At 36.1% G+C, this 23,351-nt stretch overlaps 1 protein-coding gene across 2 annotated transcripts; it reads right to left on the bottom strand.

The window, feature by feature from the left end:
- Nucleotides 1-1,965: 1,965 nt before the first annotated feature.
- Nucleotides 1,966-21,401, bottom strand: LOC117331666 (serine protease 23-like). 2 transcript variants are annotated; one of them, XM_033890495.1, is made up of 3 exons: nt 21,124-21,401; nt 15,424-15,464; nt 1,966-3,517 (listed from the first exon to the last, which is right to left on the bottom strand). In XM_033890495.1, the coding sequence occupies exon 3, from the start codon at nt 3,402-3,404 to the stop codon at nt 2,301-2,303; it is 1,104 nt and encodes a 367-aa protein (XP_033746386.1). In that variant the 5' UTR covers nt 3,405-3,517; nt 15,424-15,464; nt 21,124-21,401; the 3' UTR covers nt 1,966-2,300. The 2 variants fall into 2 exon arrangements, with proteins under 2 accessions (XP_033746386.1, XP_033746385.1); XM_033890494.1 differs by lacking the exon at nt 15,424-15,464.
- Nucleotides 21,402-23,351: the final 1,950 nt, after the last annotated feature.

Raw genomic sequence — 23,351 nt, 5'->3', positions numbered from 1 at the left:
GGTGCTTAGCACGTTTATAAGTCCAAGACCGATCATAGACTAATATATAGAGAAAAGTCTGGAACTCCTTCGTCCTGCGAAAAAAAAAAGGTCAATTTACAGGTATTAGTGTCAAGTCGACGGCCATCTTGCCACTGCCAATAGCTGACCAATGATATCACAGTTTACAAAACTTGAATGGCAAGTAGCAAGATGGCCGTCGACTTGACACTGATACCTGTCGATGCAGAAAACAACCATGGGGAGCACGAGAGGAGAAATGGAATGAAGCGTTAGACAAGTAAATAAGATTGTTTTGACCTTATATTTGTTAACACAAAACCCTGTAATTGTAGACCGTCACGTTTACTGTGTAGTGAATAGACATTTTCGTTTGAAAAAAATGTTTTCGATCGTGTCCGACTAAAGAAAATTCATCACTTTTCAGAGTTTCGAAGCTGCGTGTGAAAGAAATAGACTATTTAAGTATGATTTCTTGGTGTCATGTTAAAGGTTACTATCTTAACTTTTGATTAAGACTATCGCCATTGAATCTTTTCTGGTAAAATTTTGACGACACTTTGAATGAAATTGACCAATTTTTGCAGGACGGAGGAGTTCCAGACCTTTCTCTATATATTAGTCTATTGTAGCAGGCCGGGTTTTAATTGTAAATACTGTACATAGTTGTATGGTCGCCTTCTAGCTTCGGGCTAGGGGGAATTTCCCTTTAGCTCAGTCGGTAGAGCGGCGGACCAGTAAGCCGAGGGTCGCGGGTTCGATCCCGGAAAGCTGCACACTACTACTCCTTGAACTTTTACACTACAATCGGTCTTGGACTTATAAACGTGCTAAGCACCTATGGTTCTATCTACCCGGCCTGCTACCTATATTACAGTTGGTAGACCCGCGACAATACAGACCTTAAGACTTACCGAGAACATTTGTCTCGCGTCGTTGACCTAGTAATTAATGTGTAACGGTAACATAGTGTCGCTAATCGGTTTGATAAAACATATCGTCGACCTCAGAGACACTAATTTGATTAGCGGCTTAGCGAGGTCGATTGCTCCATCTAGCCGTGTTTTCCTATACCAACACGAGCGTGTTTGGGTAATCGCCGTTAGGAGCCGAGATACGCCGATCAATGAGTCTAGTTGTTACATTGACGGAGTTACATGCGTCATTTCACACTCATTATGGTTTCCTTATCATTTTCTGAAATTACAGATAAATTGTACCTGGTGTCATTTCCTTCCTGTCGACCGGAGATCCCACACTAAAGTGCGGATTATAACCTGCCGGGTATTAACGAGCACGCACGATGCGTGGGAGAATAAGCCAATCAACGGAGCAGCAGAGTGCACAAGTAAACATCCGCAGTGTTGACAATCGTACCAGTACTGTGGCGGACGTGTCTATCGTAGCAGACGCGCTATTTCCGAAATCTGTGAATAGTGTATGATTTGAGCATCTACACTATGCATGTTCTCTTGGGAATAGCCTCCGCCTTGTTGCAAACCGTCTTTAATTGAGGTACATGTATCGTAGCAGCCACGCTCGGGTAAGAGCCATTTATGGTAATTCCTCTGTGAATACAGATTCTCGTAGCAGTTGGTCTGCTACTTAAGATTTCTGTGAAAGAGGTGCTACCTCTCCGAGTAAATGTTTTATCATTCACGCTACGGTAACACATCAGAGTAGCAGACGCGCTCTTTAAGGATACTCGTACGTTCAAGGACGGAAGACCTATGTACAGTGTCTGTCAGAATGCTGTTTGTTGCCCACAGCTTATATAAAGCCTTGTCCGATGTAACAATAATCCCGAATAGCACAAGCAACGTCCTGTGTAACGATATTGGACCCTGATAGGTCTTCCATTTTCAAATAATATTGTACGTTTAATCTGGTCCTGGATAGAATAAGTATGACTGAACCCTTATTTTTAATAACAAAATTAGTCAATATAATAAAGGAAAAAACACATGAAGGTGGCAGTTTTCTTTAATTCTGTTCTCATGACCCCGAACGCCATGACACATATTACACACACCAGATTTAACTAATCCTTCTTCCTACAGTTTTTGTCCAATTGAGTTCATTCACAAGTGATAACCTTGTTTCTGATAAAAAGCCATCACCGTAGTATTATCTTTACGAATTCCGTTGTACAACATCCTTACCTGTATCATATTAAGTTAATCAACTCTAGAGCTTTCAAGTGAAGCGAATCAATACATTTTCTAAATATTATTCTCAAACATTCCATATAGAACTATTACACGCTTTTGTCATAGTAACCATGGCAATCAGTCACGTGACTACCACATCATAGACTCACGTGAGTACTTTCGATACGTGAATGGAGGACAAACGTTGTACTCCCTCCCCTCCGGAAACACCATGTCACATATGTCCTTTATTTTGTCTGGGGTGAGCAGGGTGATATAGGTTACGCGATACCAGCGATTTGATTTTCTCCAACTTAAGTCAGCTGTGTTTGACACCAAGCCAATGATTTTTCTTTCGCGTGTACGCGGGTTCTCGTAAAAGAGTGTTGCTCCAGAATTGCCCACACTGGAGTCACACTGACTCAGCAGGACATTATTACCGTACATCAGATGCTTCAGCGATTCCGAGCACTTTGTTTTGGACATGGACGCTGTGTCGTAGTGAAACCCTAGGAAGTACAGATCCTCGTTTATAAGTCTTTGACTCGGCACGTGCAGAGGCATGAAGTCATGACGGCCATACACAGCCAGGTTTAGGTGCAAGACTGCATAGTCAAACTTTGCCCGTTTGGCATTAGCACCAGCCTTACCCCACTGGGATGGTACGCTAATATTACTGATAAAACGTACCAGATCCCCGTGACTGTGCGGTATAAAAACCTTGAGCATTCCTAATTTGGGTTTGAAAGCGTCACCATCATGGACACAGTGCGCGGCCGTAAGGACATAGGTCGGTGTGAGGAGAGTGCCCGTACAGCCGACGCCGCTGCCTAAAAGTCGTACGATGTTGAAGTAGGGGTAGTGTTTTACTCTAGAGGGATCAATCGCTAGCCTATCGTCGTGACCGTACACAAAAACCCGCTGTTGGCGCGGAGGACTTCTTTTGTCGGCACCGTCGAACAAAACGTTTGACTCCAACGCGTTGAGCAACTGCAACCTGTTACTGGATTTTGTCCTCCTGAAGTAGCCATTGGTCCATTCATGTGTCCGTTTCTTAGGCGAATCAGAAAAGTGAAAGACGTGTGATGAACTTTGCATAACATATTGCTTTAAATTCTTGCTGACACTGGCATTGGATAATCGCCTCCGCACAGTATCCCCAACCCCCGCGGACAATACCACCGCGTGCAGGTAGAACGATAGCCACACGTAGACGAGGTAAAGTAGATATGAATAGGCACACGTGTAGAGCATAGCAACGTATATTCAGGTAATCAAAGTGGCAGCACGTGATCGACGTTACAGGGACGCTTTTCAAACGTTTCGCATCTGGGTCTGCAGATGTAAACAGGCCGATTTGGGTTTATCTGAAACAAGGCAATAGAAGATTAGTTACAGATTAAAGAGTCCAAACCTATCGTTTTTGTTAAAGTAATCTAACATTTTGCTGGCAGGACATGGAAATAAGGCTGTGAGGTCTAACATACTATATACAATTTCTGTTCAAAAGAATAATTTTACTTAAGAATTTTTCTCATAGGCTTTATGTTAGAATATTTAAAAATCGGACGAAAAAAAAGTTCAAAAAATAAATATGCAATTGTAGAAATCTTATTCAACAAAGAAAGATGTATTAGCAGTACCACAATTGCAAACTATTTTAACATTGCCCATCAATATAGCGTCTGCTCTTGTAGAAAATTCCAATGACTCATAGTTCCTACATTGTGCCTAGAAGTGAAATGAACTAATTTAAGGGTTACGTAAAACAAGTTTCCTAAAACCAATGTCAAACAAATCACGTTGTCGGTAAAGCTAATCTAAAATTAATCTTACCGCAAATGTCTACCCTAAATAAAATCATATCTACGTTTACGTTTATAACATACATTAATCTCATAAAAACACACGCCAAAAAAGTGTCAAAATATTTAAATCCAAATCATGTAAAGCTGCCTGATTTGGGTGTCATAGTCTATACTAACACAGTGATGGCGCCTAGCGACATGTTTCGAAATACTGCCACATAGACTAACACAGTGATGGCGCCTAGCAACATGTCTCGAAAAACTGCCACATAGACTAACACAGTAATGGCGCCTAGCGACATGTCTCGAAATGCTGCTACATAGACTAACACAGTGATGGCGCCTAGCGACATGTCTCGAAATACTGCCACATAGACTAACACAGTGATGGCGCCTAGCGACATGTATCGAAATACTGCCACATAGACTAACACAGTGATGGCGCCTAGCGACATGTATCGAAATACTGCCACATAGACTAACACAGTGATGGCGCCTAGCGACATGTCTCGAAATACTGCCACATAGACTAACACAGTGATGGCGCCTAGCGACATGTCTCGAAATACTGCCACATAGACTAACACAGTGATGGCGCCTAGCGACATGTCTCGAAATACTACCACATACAGATTACTAGTAAACGTATTTTCTATTATCAAAAATCCGACACTTTATGATATATTACATACACCTTATGTTACATGGAGCTGGTAACAATACGATCGCATTGTGTGAGGTACACAAAAACACAAAATAGATGATGTCTTTCTGGATACGGACAGGGAGTGTTTTGATTTTAGTAGATATATAGCTGTAGGGAGAGCTACTAATGACGGAAACCTAGTCTCCGTCACAAAAGCAACACACTACATTGAACTTATGTAGCTAACGCAGCCTCCAACAAGACATTGATAAAAATTCTCGTCCGTCTCCGCTCTATAATCCTCGCCATTGTTTGTGGGCATTGTGGTACAATTAAACTTGGGTTAGGTAGTTCACATATCTTGTTATTGTAATTAGCGCCAGTAATGATCTGTAATCCCGACTGCATTATGTACACTTTCTATATCGTATATACAATATAAAACTTACTTAATCGGATATAATGGACCGCATTTACACCAAATAAAATCTAGAGTTTCCCCGTTGGACAAAATGATACAGAAATGTTTCACTTCTGGTGTTTCCTTGTCTCAGTTGCCCTACCCTGATTAAGTATCGCTACAGGGAAAGGTATCATTGTTTTAACTTTTCGTTTCATCTTTATTGAGCCAGGGACCCAAAAGAAGGAGCACAGAGTACAGGAGTACATATGGAACAGGAGTGTCCGTGTTCGGTCGTGAACGCTGACCCAGGGGAACAGGAGTGTCCGTGTTCGGTCGTGAATGCTGACCCAGGGGAACAGGAGTGTCCGTGTTCGGTCGTGAAAGCTGACCCAGGGGAACAGGAGTGTCCGTGTTCGGTCGTGAACGCTGACCCAGGGGAACAGGAGTGTCCGTGTTCGGACGTGAACGCTGACCCAGGGAAACAGGAGTGTCCGTGTTCGGTCGTGAACGCTGACCCAGGGGAACAGGAGTGTCCGTGTTCGGACGTGAACGCTGACCCAGGGAAACAGGAGTGTCCGTGTTCGGTCGTGAACGCTGACCCAGGGGAACAGGAGTGTCCGTGTTCAATCATGAACGCTGACCCAGGGAAACAGGAGTGTCCGTGTTCGGTCGTGAACGCTGACCCAGGGGAACAGGAGTGTCCGTGTTCAATCATGAACGCTGACCCAGGGAAACAGGAGTGTCCGTGTTCGGTCGTGAACGCTGACCCAGGGGAACAGGAGTGTCCGTGTTCAATCATGAACGCTGACCCAGGGGAACAGGAGTGTCCGTGTTCGGTCGTGAACGCTGACCCAGGGGAACAGGAGTGTCCGTGTTCGGTCGTGAACGCTGACCCAGGGGAACAGGAGTGTCCGTGTTCGGTCGTGAACGCTGACCCAGGGGAACTGGAGTGTCCGTGTTCGGTCGTGAATCTAGGTCTTAGTTTTTGTTGTGTAGGCGTTATAAATAAAATTCGTATAGTCGAATTTATTGTGTTCTCGTAGGCGGTTTTCATGAGACTCAGTTATCTTCAGTATCACCTAAAACTATACACAACGACGTATTATGTTCGGAATCTTGTTATGCGATACGGTCTTCATTGATTCAAATATACGATGTCAATGTTTGGAAGCAACAATTTCTATGACTGAACATTTTAAACGTGCCATTAACCTCACTATCTCAACGCTATTCTGTTTATTGCCCGGATCTCTCCTGGCTCTATATAAACCGCCGTCTTTTAATCGGATCAGTTGATTTAGGGATCAGATTAACTTGTTGAATACATGCATGACATGACTTTGAAAGCTCGGGATTGGTTCTTTTCTTTATTCTTCTTTTCTTTTCTTTTTTTTGTGTATGTTCTTTTTTGGAGAATTTTAGTAGTATTCCGACAATACTTGAGTCTCAATTTATGTGTATTGTCAATGGTGTGAATCCCCATTATTTGTAATGTCAATGGTTTGAATCCCCATTATGTGTAGTGTCAATGGTGTGAATCCCCATTATGTGTAGTGTCAATGGTGTGAATCCCAATTATGTTTAATGTCAATGTTGTGAATCCCAATTATGTGTATTGTCAATGGTTTGAATCCCCATTATGTGTAATGTCAATGGTGTGAATCCCAATTATGTGTATTGTCAATGGTGTGAATCCCCATTATCTGTAATGTCAATGGTTTGAATCCCCATTATGTGTAATGTCAATGGTGTGAATCCCCATTATGTGTATTGTCAATGGTGTGAATCCCCATTATGTTTAATGTCAATGGTGTGAATCCCAATTATGTGTATTGTCAATGGTTTGAATCCCCATTATGTGTAATGTCAATGGTGTGAATCCCCATTATGTGTAATGCCAATGGTGTGAATCCCCATTATGTGTAATGTCAATGGTGTGAATCCCCATTATGTGTATTGTCAATGGTGTGAATCCCCATTATGTGTAGTGTCAATGGTGTGAATCCCCATTATGTGTATTGTCAATGGTTTGAATCCCCATTATGTGTAGTGTCAATGGTGTGAATCCCCATTATGTGTAGTGTCAATGGTGTGAATCCCAATTATGTTTAATGTCAATGTTGTGAATCCCAATTATGTGTATTGTCAATGGTTTGAATCCCCATTATGTGTAATGTCAATGGTGTGAATCCCAATTATGTGTATTGTCAATGGTGTGAATCCCCATTATCTGTAATGTCAATGGTTTGAATCCCCATTATGTGTAATGTCAATGGTGTGAATCCCCAGTATGTGTATGGTCAATGGTGTGAATCCGATTATGTGTAGTGTCGATGGTGTGAATCCCCATTATGTGTATTGTCAATGGTTTGAATCCCCATTATGTTTAATGTCAATGGTTTGAATCCCCATTATGTGTAGTGTCAATGGTGTGAATCCCTATTATGTGTAATGTCAATGGTGTGAATCTCCATCATGTGTATTGTCAATGGTGTGAATCCCCATCATGTGTAATGTCAATGGTGTGAATCCCCATTATGTGTAATGTCAATGGTTTGAATCCCTATTATGTGTAATGTCAATGGTGTGAATCCCCATTATGTGTAATATCAATGGTGTGAATCCCATTATGTGTAATGTCAATGGTGTGAATCTCCATTATGTGTATTGTCAATGGTGTGAATCCCCATTATGTGTAATGTCAATGGATTGAATCCCCATTATGTGTATTGTCAATGGTTTGAATCCCCATTATGTGTAATGTCAATGGTGTGAATCCCCATTATGTGTAATGTCAATGGTGTGAATCCCCATTATGTGTATTGTCAATGGTGTGAATCCCCATTATGTGTATTGTCAATGGTGTGAATCCCTATTATGTGTATGGTCAATGATGTGAATCCCCATTATGTGTAGTGTCAATGGTGTGAATCCCCATTATGTGTAGTGTCAATGGTTTGAATCCCCATTATGTGTAGTGTCAATGGTGTGAATCCCCATTATGTGTAGTGTTAATATTGTGAATCCCACTTATGTGTAATGTCAATGGTTTGAATCCCCATTATGTGTATTGTCAATGGTTTGAATCCCCATTATGTGTAATGTCAATGGTGTGAATCCCCATTATGTGTAATGTCAATGGTGTGAATCCCCATTATGGGTAGTGTCAATGGTGTGAATCCCTATTATGTGTATTGTCAATGATGTGAATCCCCATTATGTGTAATGTCAATGGTGTTAATCCCCATTATGTGTAATGTCAATAGTTTGAATCCCCATTATGTGTAGTGTCAATGGTTTGAATCCCCATTATGTGTAGTGTCAATGGTGTGAATCCCCATTATGTGTATGGTCAATGGTGTTAATCCCCATTATGTGTAATGTCAATGGTTTGAATCCCCATTATGTGTAGTGTCAATGGTGTGAATCCCCATTATGTGTAATGTCAATGGTGTGAATCCCCATTATGTGTAGTGTCAATGGTGTGAATCCCCATTATGTGTAGTGTCAATGGTTTGAATCCCCATTATGTGTAGTGTCAATGGTGTGAATCCCCATTATGTGTAGTGTCAATGGTTTGAATCCCCATTATGTGTAGTGTCAATGGTGTGAATCCCCATTATGTGTAGTGTCAATATTGTGAATCCCACTTATGTGTAATGTCAATGGTTTGAATTCCCATTATCTGTAATGTCAATGGTGTGAATCCCCAGTATGTGTAATGTCAATGGTTTGAATCCCCATTATGTGTAATGTCAATGGTGTCAATCCCCATTATGTGTAATGTCAATGGTGTCAATCCCCATCATGTGTATTGTCAATGGTGTGAATCCCCATTATGTGTAGTGTCAATGGTGTGAATACCCATTATGTGTAGTGTCAATGGTGTGAATCCCTATTATGTGTAATGTCAATGGTGTGAATCCCCATTATGTGTGTTGTGAATGGTTTGTATCCCATCCTATGCGTTTTATAATGGTAAATGTTAAGTATCAATGTTTGAGTTTCTACTTATGGTCATTGTCAATGTATAATTCCAATGTTAGATGCTTACTCATACGAAGAACATGGTATTACTTCTTAAGGACAGTCTCGATGCAAATCTATATTAATTGGTGCAACGGAAGTAAGTGCGATGGAAGTGGTGGAGTGCGCATGTGTAGGTGCTGCGCTGTTTTTTTTTTTTTTTTTTTTATTAGTGGTTATTGTTTTCAATTAAAGTCTTGATTATTACTACAAGTATCTAAGCATTTATATGAGAATTGCTTTTCTGTTTTTTTGGGTTTTTTTTTATGTCTCGAAGCGGTTGCTTTAGAACTAATTTTACCGAAGAGGAAATATCCCATATAGTCACCTCTTACGATCATGCAATGATTATATTAGGTAGAGGGGAGGGGATAAACAATAAGTATAGCAGGAGATTAACATTTACAAATATGATATTGATCTACACCAAAGATTGGAATCTCAGCAAAGCTGAGGCAGGACAAATGAGTTATTTATAACTTAGATTAATTACCCATAAGAAATGACTGCGTAGAAGTGAAATGGATCGCTGACTAAAAATATCAACAGTTGCGTTAAAATTTCTATAAAATTCGCTTCACGCTATGTCTCTTTATGTTTTCGCACCAAGTATATTATAACATATTTTTTAGGTGTAACAACTCAAATCTGTCCAATTACGTATAATCCTTGAGTAAATTCGAAAGGTCACTGATCTGGCGGCCAGTTTCGGTAGCCATGGCGTGATGTCACACATTTGGCATCTTCGTACCGAACAGAAATATGTACTTTTTAACACATTCAGACTTCACAGTAATGATATCATTTAACGAATTTATCGCCCCACACTTTTTATGCCATTAGAAAAAAAAGTGCATTTAAGTCCAGAGAAGATTTGCTTGTCAAAGTAACGAGACAAACTAAGCTGACAGAGCTATATCCTTATGTAAAAAAAAACCTAAAGCTTTACAAGTGAAAAATTGAGCTAAGTCATTATATACGATAAATGTCACTTATTTCCACGAAGCAAGTCCATTTGATTTATAAGAAAATAGTCAACATATATATAGTTAGTTCGTTAAATCAGATGTTTCTGTGATTAAATATTTGTTTTGGTATTATTTTGCTCTTTGAAAATTGTATTGATAAAAAAACATACAACATAAAGTGAAAATGCTACGAGATTATTACATGGGGGAAATGTCATTGAATTACTGATCTGTAGTCATGAATTGGTGTATCCTACTATACAAAAAGAAAACTATTATTCTTTTTTATTAATCATGCCTAGGTTAAAATGTCAAAGGCTATTGGTCGACAATCTTATCGAAGCCACTTGTACAATTAGACCGATGTTGTACACTGTAATGTCTCTGGACATGTATCTAGCTCGTTTAATCGATTTTGGGATGGGATTGTGATTTCGTTATTATGTCGGTATTCTTTGTGGTTTTAGACCGATACATATTGTATATTGTCATCAGTGTTTGAACCCTAAACTATAGATTTCATTTCTTTGAGTGAACAAAACAATCCAACACATAACAACTTACGTATTTATATAAATGTTTTTTTATTAAAATAGATTTGATTTGCTTCAAAAGCATGAAGTATTAAACAGAAGTTGTTACAACATAACAATAAAAACAAAACAAAAAAACAATCCATCAATCAAACAAACAAACAAACAAAAACAAAAAAACGATGTACATCATTTAATACCGAAAACTTTGGCTTGATTTTATATATTTTTGCAAAATTATAAAAAAAAAAGGTATCAAAACAGGTAAGTATCCGCCGTAAGCTCATATATATTGTAAACAGGCAAACTTTAATTAAAATATACAAGTCTTATACATGTATTCTGCTATTATTTGAATACTGTTGCGAGGTTTGGGACGGATGTTCTCTAGGTGATGCAGATAAATTGGAAAAACTTAACTTAGAAATAACATTACTGGATTACCATCTTTTGCTAGCAGACTTTCGTTATATTCTGAAAGTGGTTTAGAACCACTTGCGTCGTTCTCGGTGAAAACTTTTCTATAAAATCAGAAATCAACTAACACCAAGCTATTTATCCACTCTACTGCCTCCTTTAGTATCTTAAAACTCTCACTATAACCTCAGAGACGCCAATAACTACTCTTTACCAAATTTCCGATTTCATTTGACCAATATTTCGTTTTTCCCTGCTACTATTCGACTTTGGAACTAACTAGATTTAGAAACTAGGCAAAGTAACTCATACTCAGTATTTAAAAAGTTTATCTCTAATATATCAAAAGTACCTTATTATTACTCTGTTGAAAATAGAAAGTCTGATATATTGCATGCAAGATTAAGAAATAGTTGTAGTACTTTAAATAATGACCTTTTCCGATCTCGTCTGATTGATTATAGTCACTGTCAATGTGGTCATCCTATTGAGGATACATATCATTTCTTTTTGTTAAAAAATATGTTGAACAGAGAATCGAATTGTACCGGAATCTGAACAGTTTCATACCGCTAGATCTGCAGCTATTGCTATATGGAAGCAGTGATTTATCAATAGAGGTTAATGTTACGATATGCCAAAACACTCAGAAATACATTCTTGATTCATATAGATTTTAATTCCCCTTTTCTCTCTATATATATCTGTGTAAATTTATGTGTGTTTATCACATAACGGATTTCCAGGAGGCAAGGAAGCGAACGGAGAAAGCAAACCATGGCACAGGATGTGATGGACTTTAGAAATAACAGAGTGTTTTGAAAAGTGAATAGTGTGAACTTCTGCTATCGGCAACGGAATAGTTTATTTGAATTGTGTATTATTTGATAATCCAAAACCATCGATGAATATTTGTTATTTATATCATTATTTATATATTCATTTACCCCCCCCCCCCCCCCCCCCCCCCCCCCCCTAAGTTTAAATCAATGACAGTCTGCAGATTTAATTGTTGTAAATTTAGGAAAAGGGTACGTCTTTGATTAATATAATGATAACAAATGAAAGAGAAATTATAGGCATTCTCACAGGGATTTCCACAAGAACACTCTGAAGTTTCAGTTAGATTTACTCTAGAAAGATCACAGTTTCGTAAACTACATTTTGTACTTCAATTTTATTTCTTTAAACTGTAGAAGGAATGTGCTTTTTGGTGATTTACTGGTGTGAAACATCGGATTTAAAAATAGATCAAAAAGGAGAAGATCTTGTTTGCGTGCTTAAACCATTTTAAGAAAGCAAAGTGGATGGTAAAAATGAAGATTGAATACTGTTTAGTCTATAATTTCGAACCGTGAAATCATTTGTTTCTAAATAGATAGGGATTGTTAAAAGCACCACTAGGTAGCAATAGGTCATTAAAACATCTGGAGAGTGATACTACTTTACATGTGTCTTTGTGTAGGACTCTCTATTTGATTCAATTGGGTTTTTGTTTTATAGTAAAAAAAAAATGGCTAAAAATGGGAACTGATATCGCAATAAGAGTACAAACCTTGGACTAGGTAGATACATTTGTATATCAGGATAAAGTAGCGATATTGTGTACTGGTGGACTATTGGACTAGGTAGATACATTTGTATATCAGGATAAAGTAGCGATATTGTGTACTGGTAGACTATTGGACTAGGTAGATATATCAGGATAAAGTAGCGATATTGTGTACTGGTGGACTATTGGACTAGGTAGATATATCAGGATAAAGTAGCGGGTGTACTGATGGACTTTTGGACTAGGTAGATATATCAGGATGAAGTAGCGATATTGTGTACTGGTGGACTATTGAAGATTTCTGATACACTTACGATCTACGAAGGAATTCATTTACATTTGTATGTCGACCAAACGATTTCATAATTACATGTATTATTCTTTAAAGATTGATATCATTTTTAATGTACTCTCTCCTTCCACAAGCGTTGTTATAGAATAACAATACATTTAAAACAACAAAGTGCTTTATTTTACGAATTAGAATTACCTTGCTTTGAATTTTTTTCCCACTTGGTATAAGAATTGAGAGATATTAATTTTTATGTTGTTTTTTTTAAATCGGAAAGCGAACGACCCTTTACAAAAACGCAATCAACAATCGCTGAACAAAGTCGAACATGTAATAATTTGTCCCTCAATGTAGAATATAAACTGAATGTTTTTGGTGTTGATGCATCCTCTTTTCTTAAGTATTGTTGCGAAGCATGGGGTTTTAATGCTGCGGAATCAGTAGAGAAAGTACATGTTGATTTTTAAAAAAGAATATTGAATGTTAAGAAGAGCGCGCCATTGTTTATAGTTTACACTGAATTAGGACGCCTGCCTTTATAATATAACTAGAAAATATCGAATTACTAAATATTCGTTGAAATTAATTAAATCTGATAATTGCGTTCTAAAGTCAATTTATGATGAAATGTATGGTATGATTGTAATCACAGAAACTGTAATTGGCGTTGTCAAGTTAGAAATTTATTAATGTCTTCTGGTTTCAGTGACGTTTGGTTTACTCAATATCTGGATAATGAAAGGGTGTTTTTTTAGATTGTTTTAAGCAGCGTCTGATATGTAATTTTATTCAAGGTAGAAATGAATTTGTTGAAATGTCGTCAAAATGCTTTTTGTATAAATTCCTTATTGATAGCTATACGTTACAATTTTATTTAACAAGGTCTATTCCAGATATATCTTAAATTTATTTCGAAAGTACGACTGTAATCTCACCAGCTCTATGTAGAAGAAGGTAGGTATCGCTATATTCCAAGGGCGAAAAGAATCTGTCGTTATTGTAATCAAAACCAGGTAGAGGATGAGTTTCATTTTGTTTTAATATTTCCATTCTACAAAGATCAACGAAAGAAGTTCAATAAAATGTATTACTGGAATCGCCCATCTTCATATAAACTTATCTATCTGTTGTCTGTACGTAAAAGGAAAGAGCTTTGTAATTTAGGGAAGCAATAAATCTCATCTTTAGCATATTTTGTTTCCACTCATATCAGTTTCTAGGTTAACCAAGATTATAGCCGTCTATCCTCCGACTACATTATTGTATACTCCACTCACTTATCCATTCGATATTGTCGCTCAGAAATGTAATAACATCTGTAACTTACTGTAATATTTATTTTCAATATGATATATTTTTTATAGATCTACTTTATACTTAAAGTAATTATATTAATGCTGTCCATTTTTCGTTAATTTGTATTTCATATTAAGGATTGTAAATTATATGATGTTATCTTTTAGTCTGCTTATGAGCCGTAAGGCTTAAAGTGAATAAACATTGAAACAAAAACACGCGAAAGTCTGAGGCAAATAATGCACAATTTTATCCGCATTACTACTGCATGTGTGAAGTTAAATACAAGGTAAATTAGAATGCATACATATTTCATTCAGATGCACTATGTATAATCATATTAACTTGTTTGAGCTTCTATACATAGTGATTCATTGATATCAGGATTACTATTCGCTGCGTATTATTTTTTTCGCTATATTCAATATGAAAAAAGAATTAAAAACACCTTTTGTTTTCACTCTCTCAAATGTAGTTAAAGAGATAAAACGATAATTGTTTTCCATCAATTCATTATCATTAAACGAAGGAAGGTTTACTTTGGATGAACGACTATAATGTCTATGGTGATATAATTGTAAATTCAGTAATTAAGCAAAATAAATAGTATGACAATTATTATTATTACCTACCGATTTTCAACACGCAAAAATCGTATTTATTGAGTTATGTTCAAGATAAAAGAAACTTTCTTACGTTTTTCATTACATATTACATAGTTATGTGAAATAAAAAAATACAATGTTCTTGTGAGAAAAATCATGTGCGTTTAAATATATTGGAATAACTTCTTTTAGGTGCCATCAATATTAATGCGACAGGGCTGAAGACTTGTATACATTGGAAAAAAGACAAGGGTCCGAACTAAAATAGACCAATCAAAACATATACTACCTGTCTGTTTACGCAAGTATCGATATAGGTATGTGTAATATACCATTACTGATGCATAGGAGACGCCATAACGGAACTGTCATCCCAGACAGAGCTCATCACGAAAACGTAAGTACATATTTATATTTACAATCGATGAAGGGTGATTTAAACTAAATTGAAGGAAGCGGCTTTGTGTACTTACGGTGCTTAGATGATTATGTGACTCCTCCTTGCTGTGGAGAGGCTGAGATTCTAGTTGGCAGATTGTTTTGTAACAATAGTTTGTTTGAGGTATATTAAATATATGTTAAATTTCCTACTGTTTTCACAGCTATCGATTGTAACACCAGTATCAATGATAATGATGGAGTGTGGCCTCCTCTGAGAATGAAGCAATGCTACACTTGTGTATTGTTGATACAAGTGACCATGATTTCCCCCCAATCATTTACGTACCTGAGCTAAATGGAAAAGCTATCGCAAAGAAATGCTTGGATCTGAAACACAACAATGACAAATTTACTAATGAGAATGTTTAGCCAATATCTACTGTCTTTCCCCGCCACTCCAACACGACACCTACAAATGGTAGGCAGTGGATGAATTAAAACTAAAAAAAATATATCTTTTAGACCATAATAAAAAAAATGATAGACATGATGTAAACATAGAAAAACTGGGCAAAATGATCTGAGTGAAAAGTTAAGTAGTTTTATGCAAGCATCCTTCGCGATGAGTTGATACCCAGATTATATTGCCATTATAACATGCATACATCTTAAAACAATACTCATTAAAGTACATTTAATGAACTTATGTATGTAATAAAAAAAACGCTGTCAGGTGAGATTTTAACATTTTGATATATAAACAAATATATAGAGAGGTTCCACAACAAGTGATGGTTAAAATTTAGAAAAGACACTAGCTTGAGTGACTCTTCTGAATTTAAAACTTAACTTACTAACTTACAAGAGTTAGATAAACAATCATCACTCGTTAAGGAACATGTTTATCCCGTAACTTCTTTACCTCCATATTTAGCGAGTTAAACTTTTCCCAACGTAGCAACTAAATTTTGTGAGTTGAACCAACATTATAGTTCGTAACGAAGAAAAGTTTATTATCTATTTCAGATGAATGACTATAATGTATATGGTGGTATATTTGTAAATTCAGTAATTAAGCAAAATGAATAGTATGATAATCATTATGTTTGTGTATTTTATCAATAGAACACTTGTTCATTCGAAACATCATGAATTTCCTATATCATGCGACTCAAACCAAAGGTTATTCGATCTTTCCTCAACGACACCCTCTCTCCAGTTATGCTAAAGTTGACCGCAGATCAACAAACGATGGCAAATGCAGCCCGTGGTCAAAGGTCAGAGGTTAGTCAATTATAATTATTGGCGGTCAGAAACGAACAATTGGATACTTTGGAAGTGGTTACACACCGCGGTGTGTAAACAAAGACATTTTCACACTGTTACGAAGTTTATCACGTGGCATATCAGTTGTGAAACGGGTGTAGTTATGAGTTAAATCTATACAACAGCGATGGACATACAACATCCGGCAGCAAAGCACGCTACACTACTAATCCACGATTTATTAATATTAAACATGTTATTACAGCCGACCTATTTATCATTACATTTTTTGTTTTTCCCTTTGTTGTTTTGATTTCTGTGTTTTGGCTGTTTTTATCCTTTCTGGGAGGGAGTTTCTCAAAGGCGTTAGATCAAGATTTACATTGACATTACCATGCCTTCAAGTTATAAAACTAAACAATTTGGTGTTAATGGGAAATTCCTTTATTGTACTGCTTACCATATACAATGTGAGCGGGAGACATAGCCTGCTTCCGTTAATGAATCATTTTTGTCGGTAAAATAGGGCATGGGTCCCTTCAGGGTATACATGTACTTCTTAAATAAAGAAATATCCCTTACTATAACGATGACACTTATATTTCCTCACCGTTTCACCATAGTATAATAAAAAAAAAACTTGTAATAACAAAATACTGTTCAATTTTTCTTAATGACATAAAACCAGCTTCTTTTTTTAACTTTTAAGTCTCATTTACTGCTAAATTATTTTAAATTGTTTATAGACTGTGTTATTCTTCGCTGTAATGGAGATTATCACATTGAGAAAATGATAATGATTTTTTAAAGTTCCAAACAACAAGAACAACCTCGATAGGCGACGTAACTATTTTACTCAATTAAAAAGTGCACTGCACTTCTTCAACGTTAAAGGGATTTAAAAAAAAATATAATAAATTTTTTTCACAATTGCGAAACAATTTCTACCAACTTATATTAATCACTCCTGTTGGCCCGGATGGGAGTGCGCGAATTGTTTTAGATTATAACTTGTGCGGTTCTATGTCATTAGGTCCAATATACTCTGGTAGATGCGAAATAAATAATGTTTCCCCATCTATTATTACAATATAAGTTACAGATTAAATATATCAGTAATATACGTGATATCAATATGTCGAAAGCATACAACGTTGTTTATCGGTTGCGTAGGAGAGTAAAAAGCCCTATTCGCTTACAACATCGTAGTACATGCTGTTCACCAGAAAACTTTATCCGCACCTTATACACTCGACCAACTGTTTCGTTGTTGTTTTCTAGATAGGAAATGTCTTGTACCTTTTGGATAATAATTTATATTTGAAAGACCATACTGAAATATCAATGACTTTCACCATGATTTCATCGGAAATTAAATTAGTTTTTCTGTCTGCTGTACGCAGTTGTACGTGTCTCAGCGTGTCAGTTTACCTTGGTGGTTTCGTTGTCACTAACCTTCTCTGGTGTAGCGAACTTGACATTGCTTGGACCTGACACAGCTTAACTTGCTATTGATCGTTGATGAAGGAAGACGACAACTAGATTCCAATGGCATTTCTCTTTCGTATTTATTCTAACTTTTGTCTTATCGATTTTAGACTGATTTATTAGTTGTTCGATTACATATCAGTGCCATTGTTTCTATTCCTTGAAATATTTAGTTATCTATAGGTTGAATATTTGTTTATGTTTATACAGATAAATAGAAATAATGAAAAAAGCCCGGAATGATATTGGTATAAAAATAACATTGGTACATCAATGGAATCGGTATAACAATTACATCGGTATAACAATGATAAGAAGTGCTGAACAGGCTGAATGCTTTGCAAAAAAAAAAAAAAAAAAATAATAATAAAATACCAGGAAATGTGTAGCGCTGTGATGTAGATAGGAACATATACTAATGGTAGATCCATACAAATCCTCGAGCAAACTAATTAAGGCATTTATAAAAGAGACCAACAAGCGGTCATTAGTGGTTGAAAATGATGACAATACTGTACCATTTTACATTTTGTTTCGCTTTAGCCTAAGGAACGTTACATATGTTTTATTCACCGGGACCTGTATCTCCTGTTAAATAAACACGGTATTAAGTTTAATTTAAACAAATGTGTTTCTCTGTTCATTGACGGAACCTCGGCTGATATCAACCTTTCTAAACCAGTCCATAAAAGCCGTGAGTATGGCCAAGTACATACCCAACAAAACCAAACGAAAGTAACGCTGAATTCACAAGACAAAATTAAAATACTCATTCTATCAGAGATCGATTTTATTTGATGTCAAAACACAGCAAAAGGAATCTAAAAAAATAACAACAGCTATTTAAAACAACAACAACTCCAAATGAATTAAAATATTTAAGTAAAATAATAAGGAACAATTCTTATTCAACAATATAGTTACCATGGAGTCGGATACACTGCAATAGTTACATTCTGTGTCACGTTGGATTTGTTTTAGGTACAGTGTTGTTTAAAGTCAACTATCAAAACATAAAACTTGATAATAAACAGAGATATAAGGTTATATTTACTCCCACTTCTATCGTTAAAATCCGAACCAGTAAATGAAAAAGTGCATTCTGTTGGCTATGACAGGTAGATTTACATATTACTTCGATATTTCAGTTTGATATTAAATAAACTTCCAGTCAGACACATAAGGTGATAAATTTGGAATATTAATATCAATAATAATGTGAAAAAATAGATTTTTTTATTGATTTGTTTTTATATATTGTGTAACACTAAATCTATTTACGTGTATTATAAAACTGTACGAGGAAAAAATAGTCCGCATCCAAATTGTTTCGTGTCAACTTAATTGTATAGATATACCAAGATAGCAAAAACCTAAAATAGGTGACGGATTTATTACAAGGACAGTCGTGACGCATGTATAGTTGTAGGGATAAAAACGTGATCTATACCTGGTGAACACGTACAAATAATAATAACGACACCTGCGTTCCTGGTTAATGATATATTGTGTGTAAATGTCTCGTGAAGCAATCTGCATTACAATGGATACGACATTTAAAGTAACATCTGTCTATAGTTCCATTAATCTTTGGGTTGACTTCTTAATCTCTAATTTAATAACTTGGGCATTACACTTCATCCACTCGATCACGTTGTCCAGTGTCTTACGTATGTATTTAACACTGAAGACATTAACTGATGTTATGCTGAAATATAAGGTTTTGTACGAAACACAAAATAGAATACGATATTTTTCGAGGTAGCAATATGAATAATTGTGGTAATTATGCAACAAATTAAATACAAGAAACTGAAAACTTGCATGTAATGGAGATCAGCCCATCCCAGAAGTGCCTGTCTGACAATGTTCTCAGCCAATTATCAAGGCAGCACCTTACAGAAACATGTCTACATCACTATATGCTCGATCACGTACTCGTTTAAAGGGTTTTGTAGTCCATACAGACTGTCTTATTTGTTCCGTTACATCTACGAAATGTCTCAATGTTCTTTATACAAACATATTAATGATGGTTTGGTTTACAAATATTTAACGAAACCTATAGGTAGTCATATTCTGAAAAAATATCGAGAATTCGTATGTCGACACAGTTAAATATTGAGATAGGTCATTACAACAGTACTGAACGATGTACATCATCCGATAGCGGCGATATTGAAGATGAGTATCAGTTTATAATAAAGTGTGAATGTTTTAAAGATGTAAGAAACAAGCTAGTAAAGAAATATTATTCTCAAATGGCTAGTATGTTCTAACTTATTCAATTATTGGGAAAAAAATAACAAAAACAATTAGTCACATATAGCAAAGTTCATCAGATTAAGTATCAAAAAACGAATAGTTAATTAATGCAACGTAAGAGCCCTACACGACTTTAATATGAGAGTAATAGATAATGTGAGATTGATAAATATAACGTGAGAATATTAGTTTGACATAAAGTGATGATCAGATAAATGTAATGGGAGAATATTACATAAATATAATGTGATAGTGATAGAATAAAGTAATGGGAGTGATACATGGATGTAATGTGATAATGATAGAATAAGCTAACGAGAAAAATAATTGGCTGTAATATGAAAACAATAGATATAGTTAATGTGATAATGTAATTGTAGGAAATTGTAATGTCTCTCTACACTATATATGATGTGAGTGTTGTGTCTGTATATTGTTTGTGTCGTTTTTTGTTTGCACTGTATATATATACACTGTACTGATGAACCAAATGGTTTAAAGTAATAAACAACTGAACTGAACTTTGAAAAACGGAGATTAATAATGTCCATACAGGCATGTACGTTATAGATACATTTTAATACCATGTATGAGCATTCCTTAATGCGTTATCAAAAGTAAGCTTCTTTTACCGAATAACCTTTGGTTGGAAGGTGACCTTTCGGATAATTACGGTATATCTTGTCTGGCACATAATGCGAGCCGATTTATCTAATACCATACTGGAGTTTATCATATCATCCTATCTTCAGATATTTTTTTTTACGGCAGCATCACCGCGAATTGGATATCCATCATACTTAATGGCTGGCCAGTATTATACTGTACCCGAACCTATCCTGGGAGTACAGTTTTAATGTACGAACTCTCACTGGTCCTCATGACAATATTGAGATACACAATACAACGTATTAAAGTCGAATCAAAGACCATTTTTGATATTTATTATAATTTAAAAATTGATATTTAGCGCAATGGTATAACATATTGTGTTTATAAATGTAGAGAATGTAACAAAACAACTTACCCGCAGCTGATCGACCGGTCAGTACAAGGCCTCATGGAAGTTTCTATAAAGCTTCGGTTGAGCGAATTTCGTTTGTGTGATGAAAAATACTGAATACATGTCCATACCATATATATATATATGTCTCCGTTAATTAAGACCAAATGGTCCCAGATCGCATCAATTGACATACTGACCCTCTCGCAGTGGCCCTTTGAGACGGGGACAGTGCGCCGGTGCGCTCATCGCCTTTCGGACGAACCTTTGCATGCTTCCAAATTGTTGGCTTGCACTGGGGGCTAGCGCTAAACGACGAGTATAATCAATTATTAGGTAGTCATATTCCGCACCCCCGCAATTCTGCCTCGTAGTGGCTGTCTCTCTCCTCTCAAGTACGACCTTCGTACCATACATTATCAATAATAGGGACCAGCGCAGCTTCCATACAGCGATCAAACTCAGTAGGACTTTTTGGGGGGCTGCTTGATTACATAGAATGTACATCGTGTCGTTCTAGATGTACCAGATTTACTAAATAAATAACAAAGAGAAACGCGCTCTAACATGTACCATGTTTATGACCAAAATTAATCAGAGCGACAAAACAAGAAATGCTTTTATATTTTGAAATCCTTAAAGGTAGTCTTTTAAAACGTTTTTTTTTCTGACTGGTAAGTATGTGTTTGTGACTATTGTAAGATATAACAAGCGTTGGATTTTATATGTACACTGGTTTTAATAAAGGGGTACGAAAGTGTACGTATAACGTAATTTAACTAGAATATTTTAGACTGAAGATTTTGTTAATGCTGATAACACAGCGTCATTGTGGATTGCGTTATTTGATATTATTTCTGATTTACAGAAATCCGTGTAATTTTGTGGACGCAATAAAGACGATAAAATCATTGTTATTACTACTATAAGGCGTTGTTATTGTCGGTAGGAATCTGTTATGATATATCGCCTTACGTACTTATTTCTACTACGCTGTCTTAGCGTGTTTGTTTCCATGGTAAACAAAGAACAATGGCGATCCAAAATCACATCAACTTATGTATCTCGTGTATAAAAGTTGTTAAAGATTGAATTAAATATCTACTTTACTATATTAAGTATCCAATATATGTTATAAAAATACACCTCCTAATTGCTTGTAAATTGTATATCTTATACACGTATTAAAACATATCACTTATAGTTTCGTATTTTGTAAAGTATATGTGTCTTGATAAAGAAGCGGATTACCTTGAAAATTTGATAATTTACGTGTCCGTATTGTCGATATTACTCCATTGATTCTTATATACTTGTTACTTATTAAGATATGTGTCATATGAATGAAATATCGTTTTTATCTAAGAAATTCAGAAGGTGAATGGGAACTTTAAATTTTAATTTTATAGCATATTCATAATGGGGTAAATACATGATACAACATAGTCATGTTACAAATGTTTCGATTTCAGTGATACTTCCGACAAGGTAGGGGTGGGAATGGGGCTGGGGACTGTCAAACGAGCTAAGCAGGAAACTATTATATCCTGTTTTTGGTTTGTTTACATTAGATGGCATTTTCGTCATAAACGCTACCTGTTACTGTCTCGTATGATTGTCAGTACTGTTAAGTGAACGCTCTCTCTCTCTCTGATATCAACCACTGTATATTCAATAGTTCAGATCAATAGTCATAAATCGGGAGTGCTCTTTGAAATGAATCTTACGAGATGTGCGCTGGTAGATGATAGGCTAGCATGTATTTACTGTACTTCTAGGCTTATGTACAAAAGTGATAATTATATTTTACATACGCTAAACACGAGCGTTAAATGCGTAGAGTCCTTACGCTGCCAATCCTCAACTGATGCGGACGTCATCTGTACATGTGTGTTGTAGATTAGAGGTCTGTGATGTTGTTTACTATGAAATACAAAAGAAGCATTTTTACCTGTGTAAAGACAAAACTATACTTGACTTGTTGAGTTGTGTTTAAGCATCTTTTAATTAATTGTTCAATAAAATATTCTGATGAAATTTTAAAAATCATTGAAATAACTTCTGAAGTAGGTCAGTTATTGGTGAAGACAAGTTGTTGTGACGTAAACGAAATACGTAATCACGTATAATGACGAGCTTACGGTTTTCCGATTACAATTGAAGGGGATTTGTACAGGTTGTTGACACTCTCATAAGTCCATTGTTTACAAAGGTCAAGTTCCGTCGTTGTCAGAGACTGTTTTGTCGTAAGT

The sequence above is a fragment of the Pecten maximus genome, chromosome 7, assembly GCF_902652985.1.
Source record: "Pecten maximus chromosome 7, xPecMax1.1, whole genome shotgun sequence".
NCBI lineage: Eukaryota > Metazoa > Mollusca > Bivalvia > Pectinida > Pectinidae > Pecten > Pecten maximus.
This window is presented reverse-complemented; position numbering and strand designations above follow the sequence as displayed.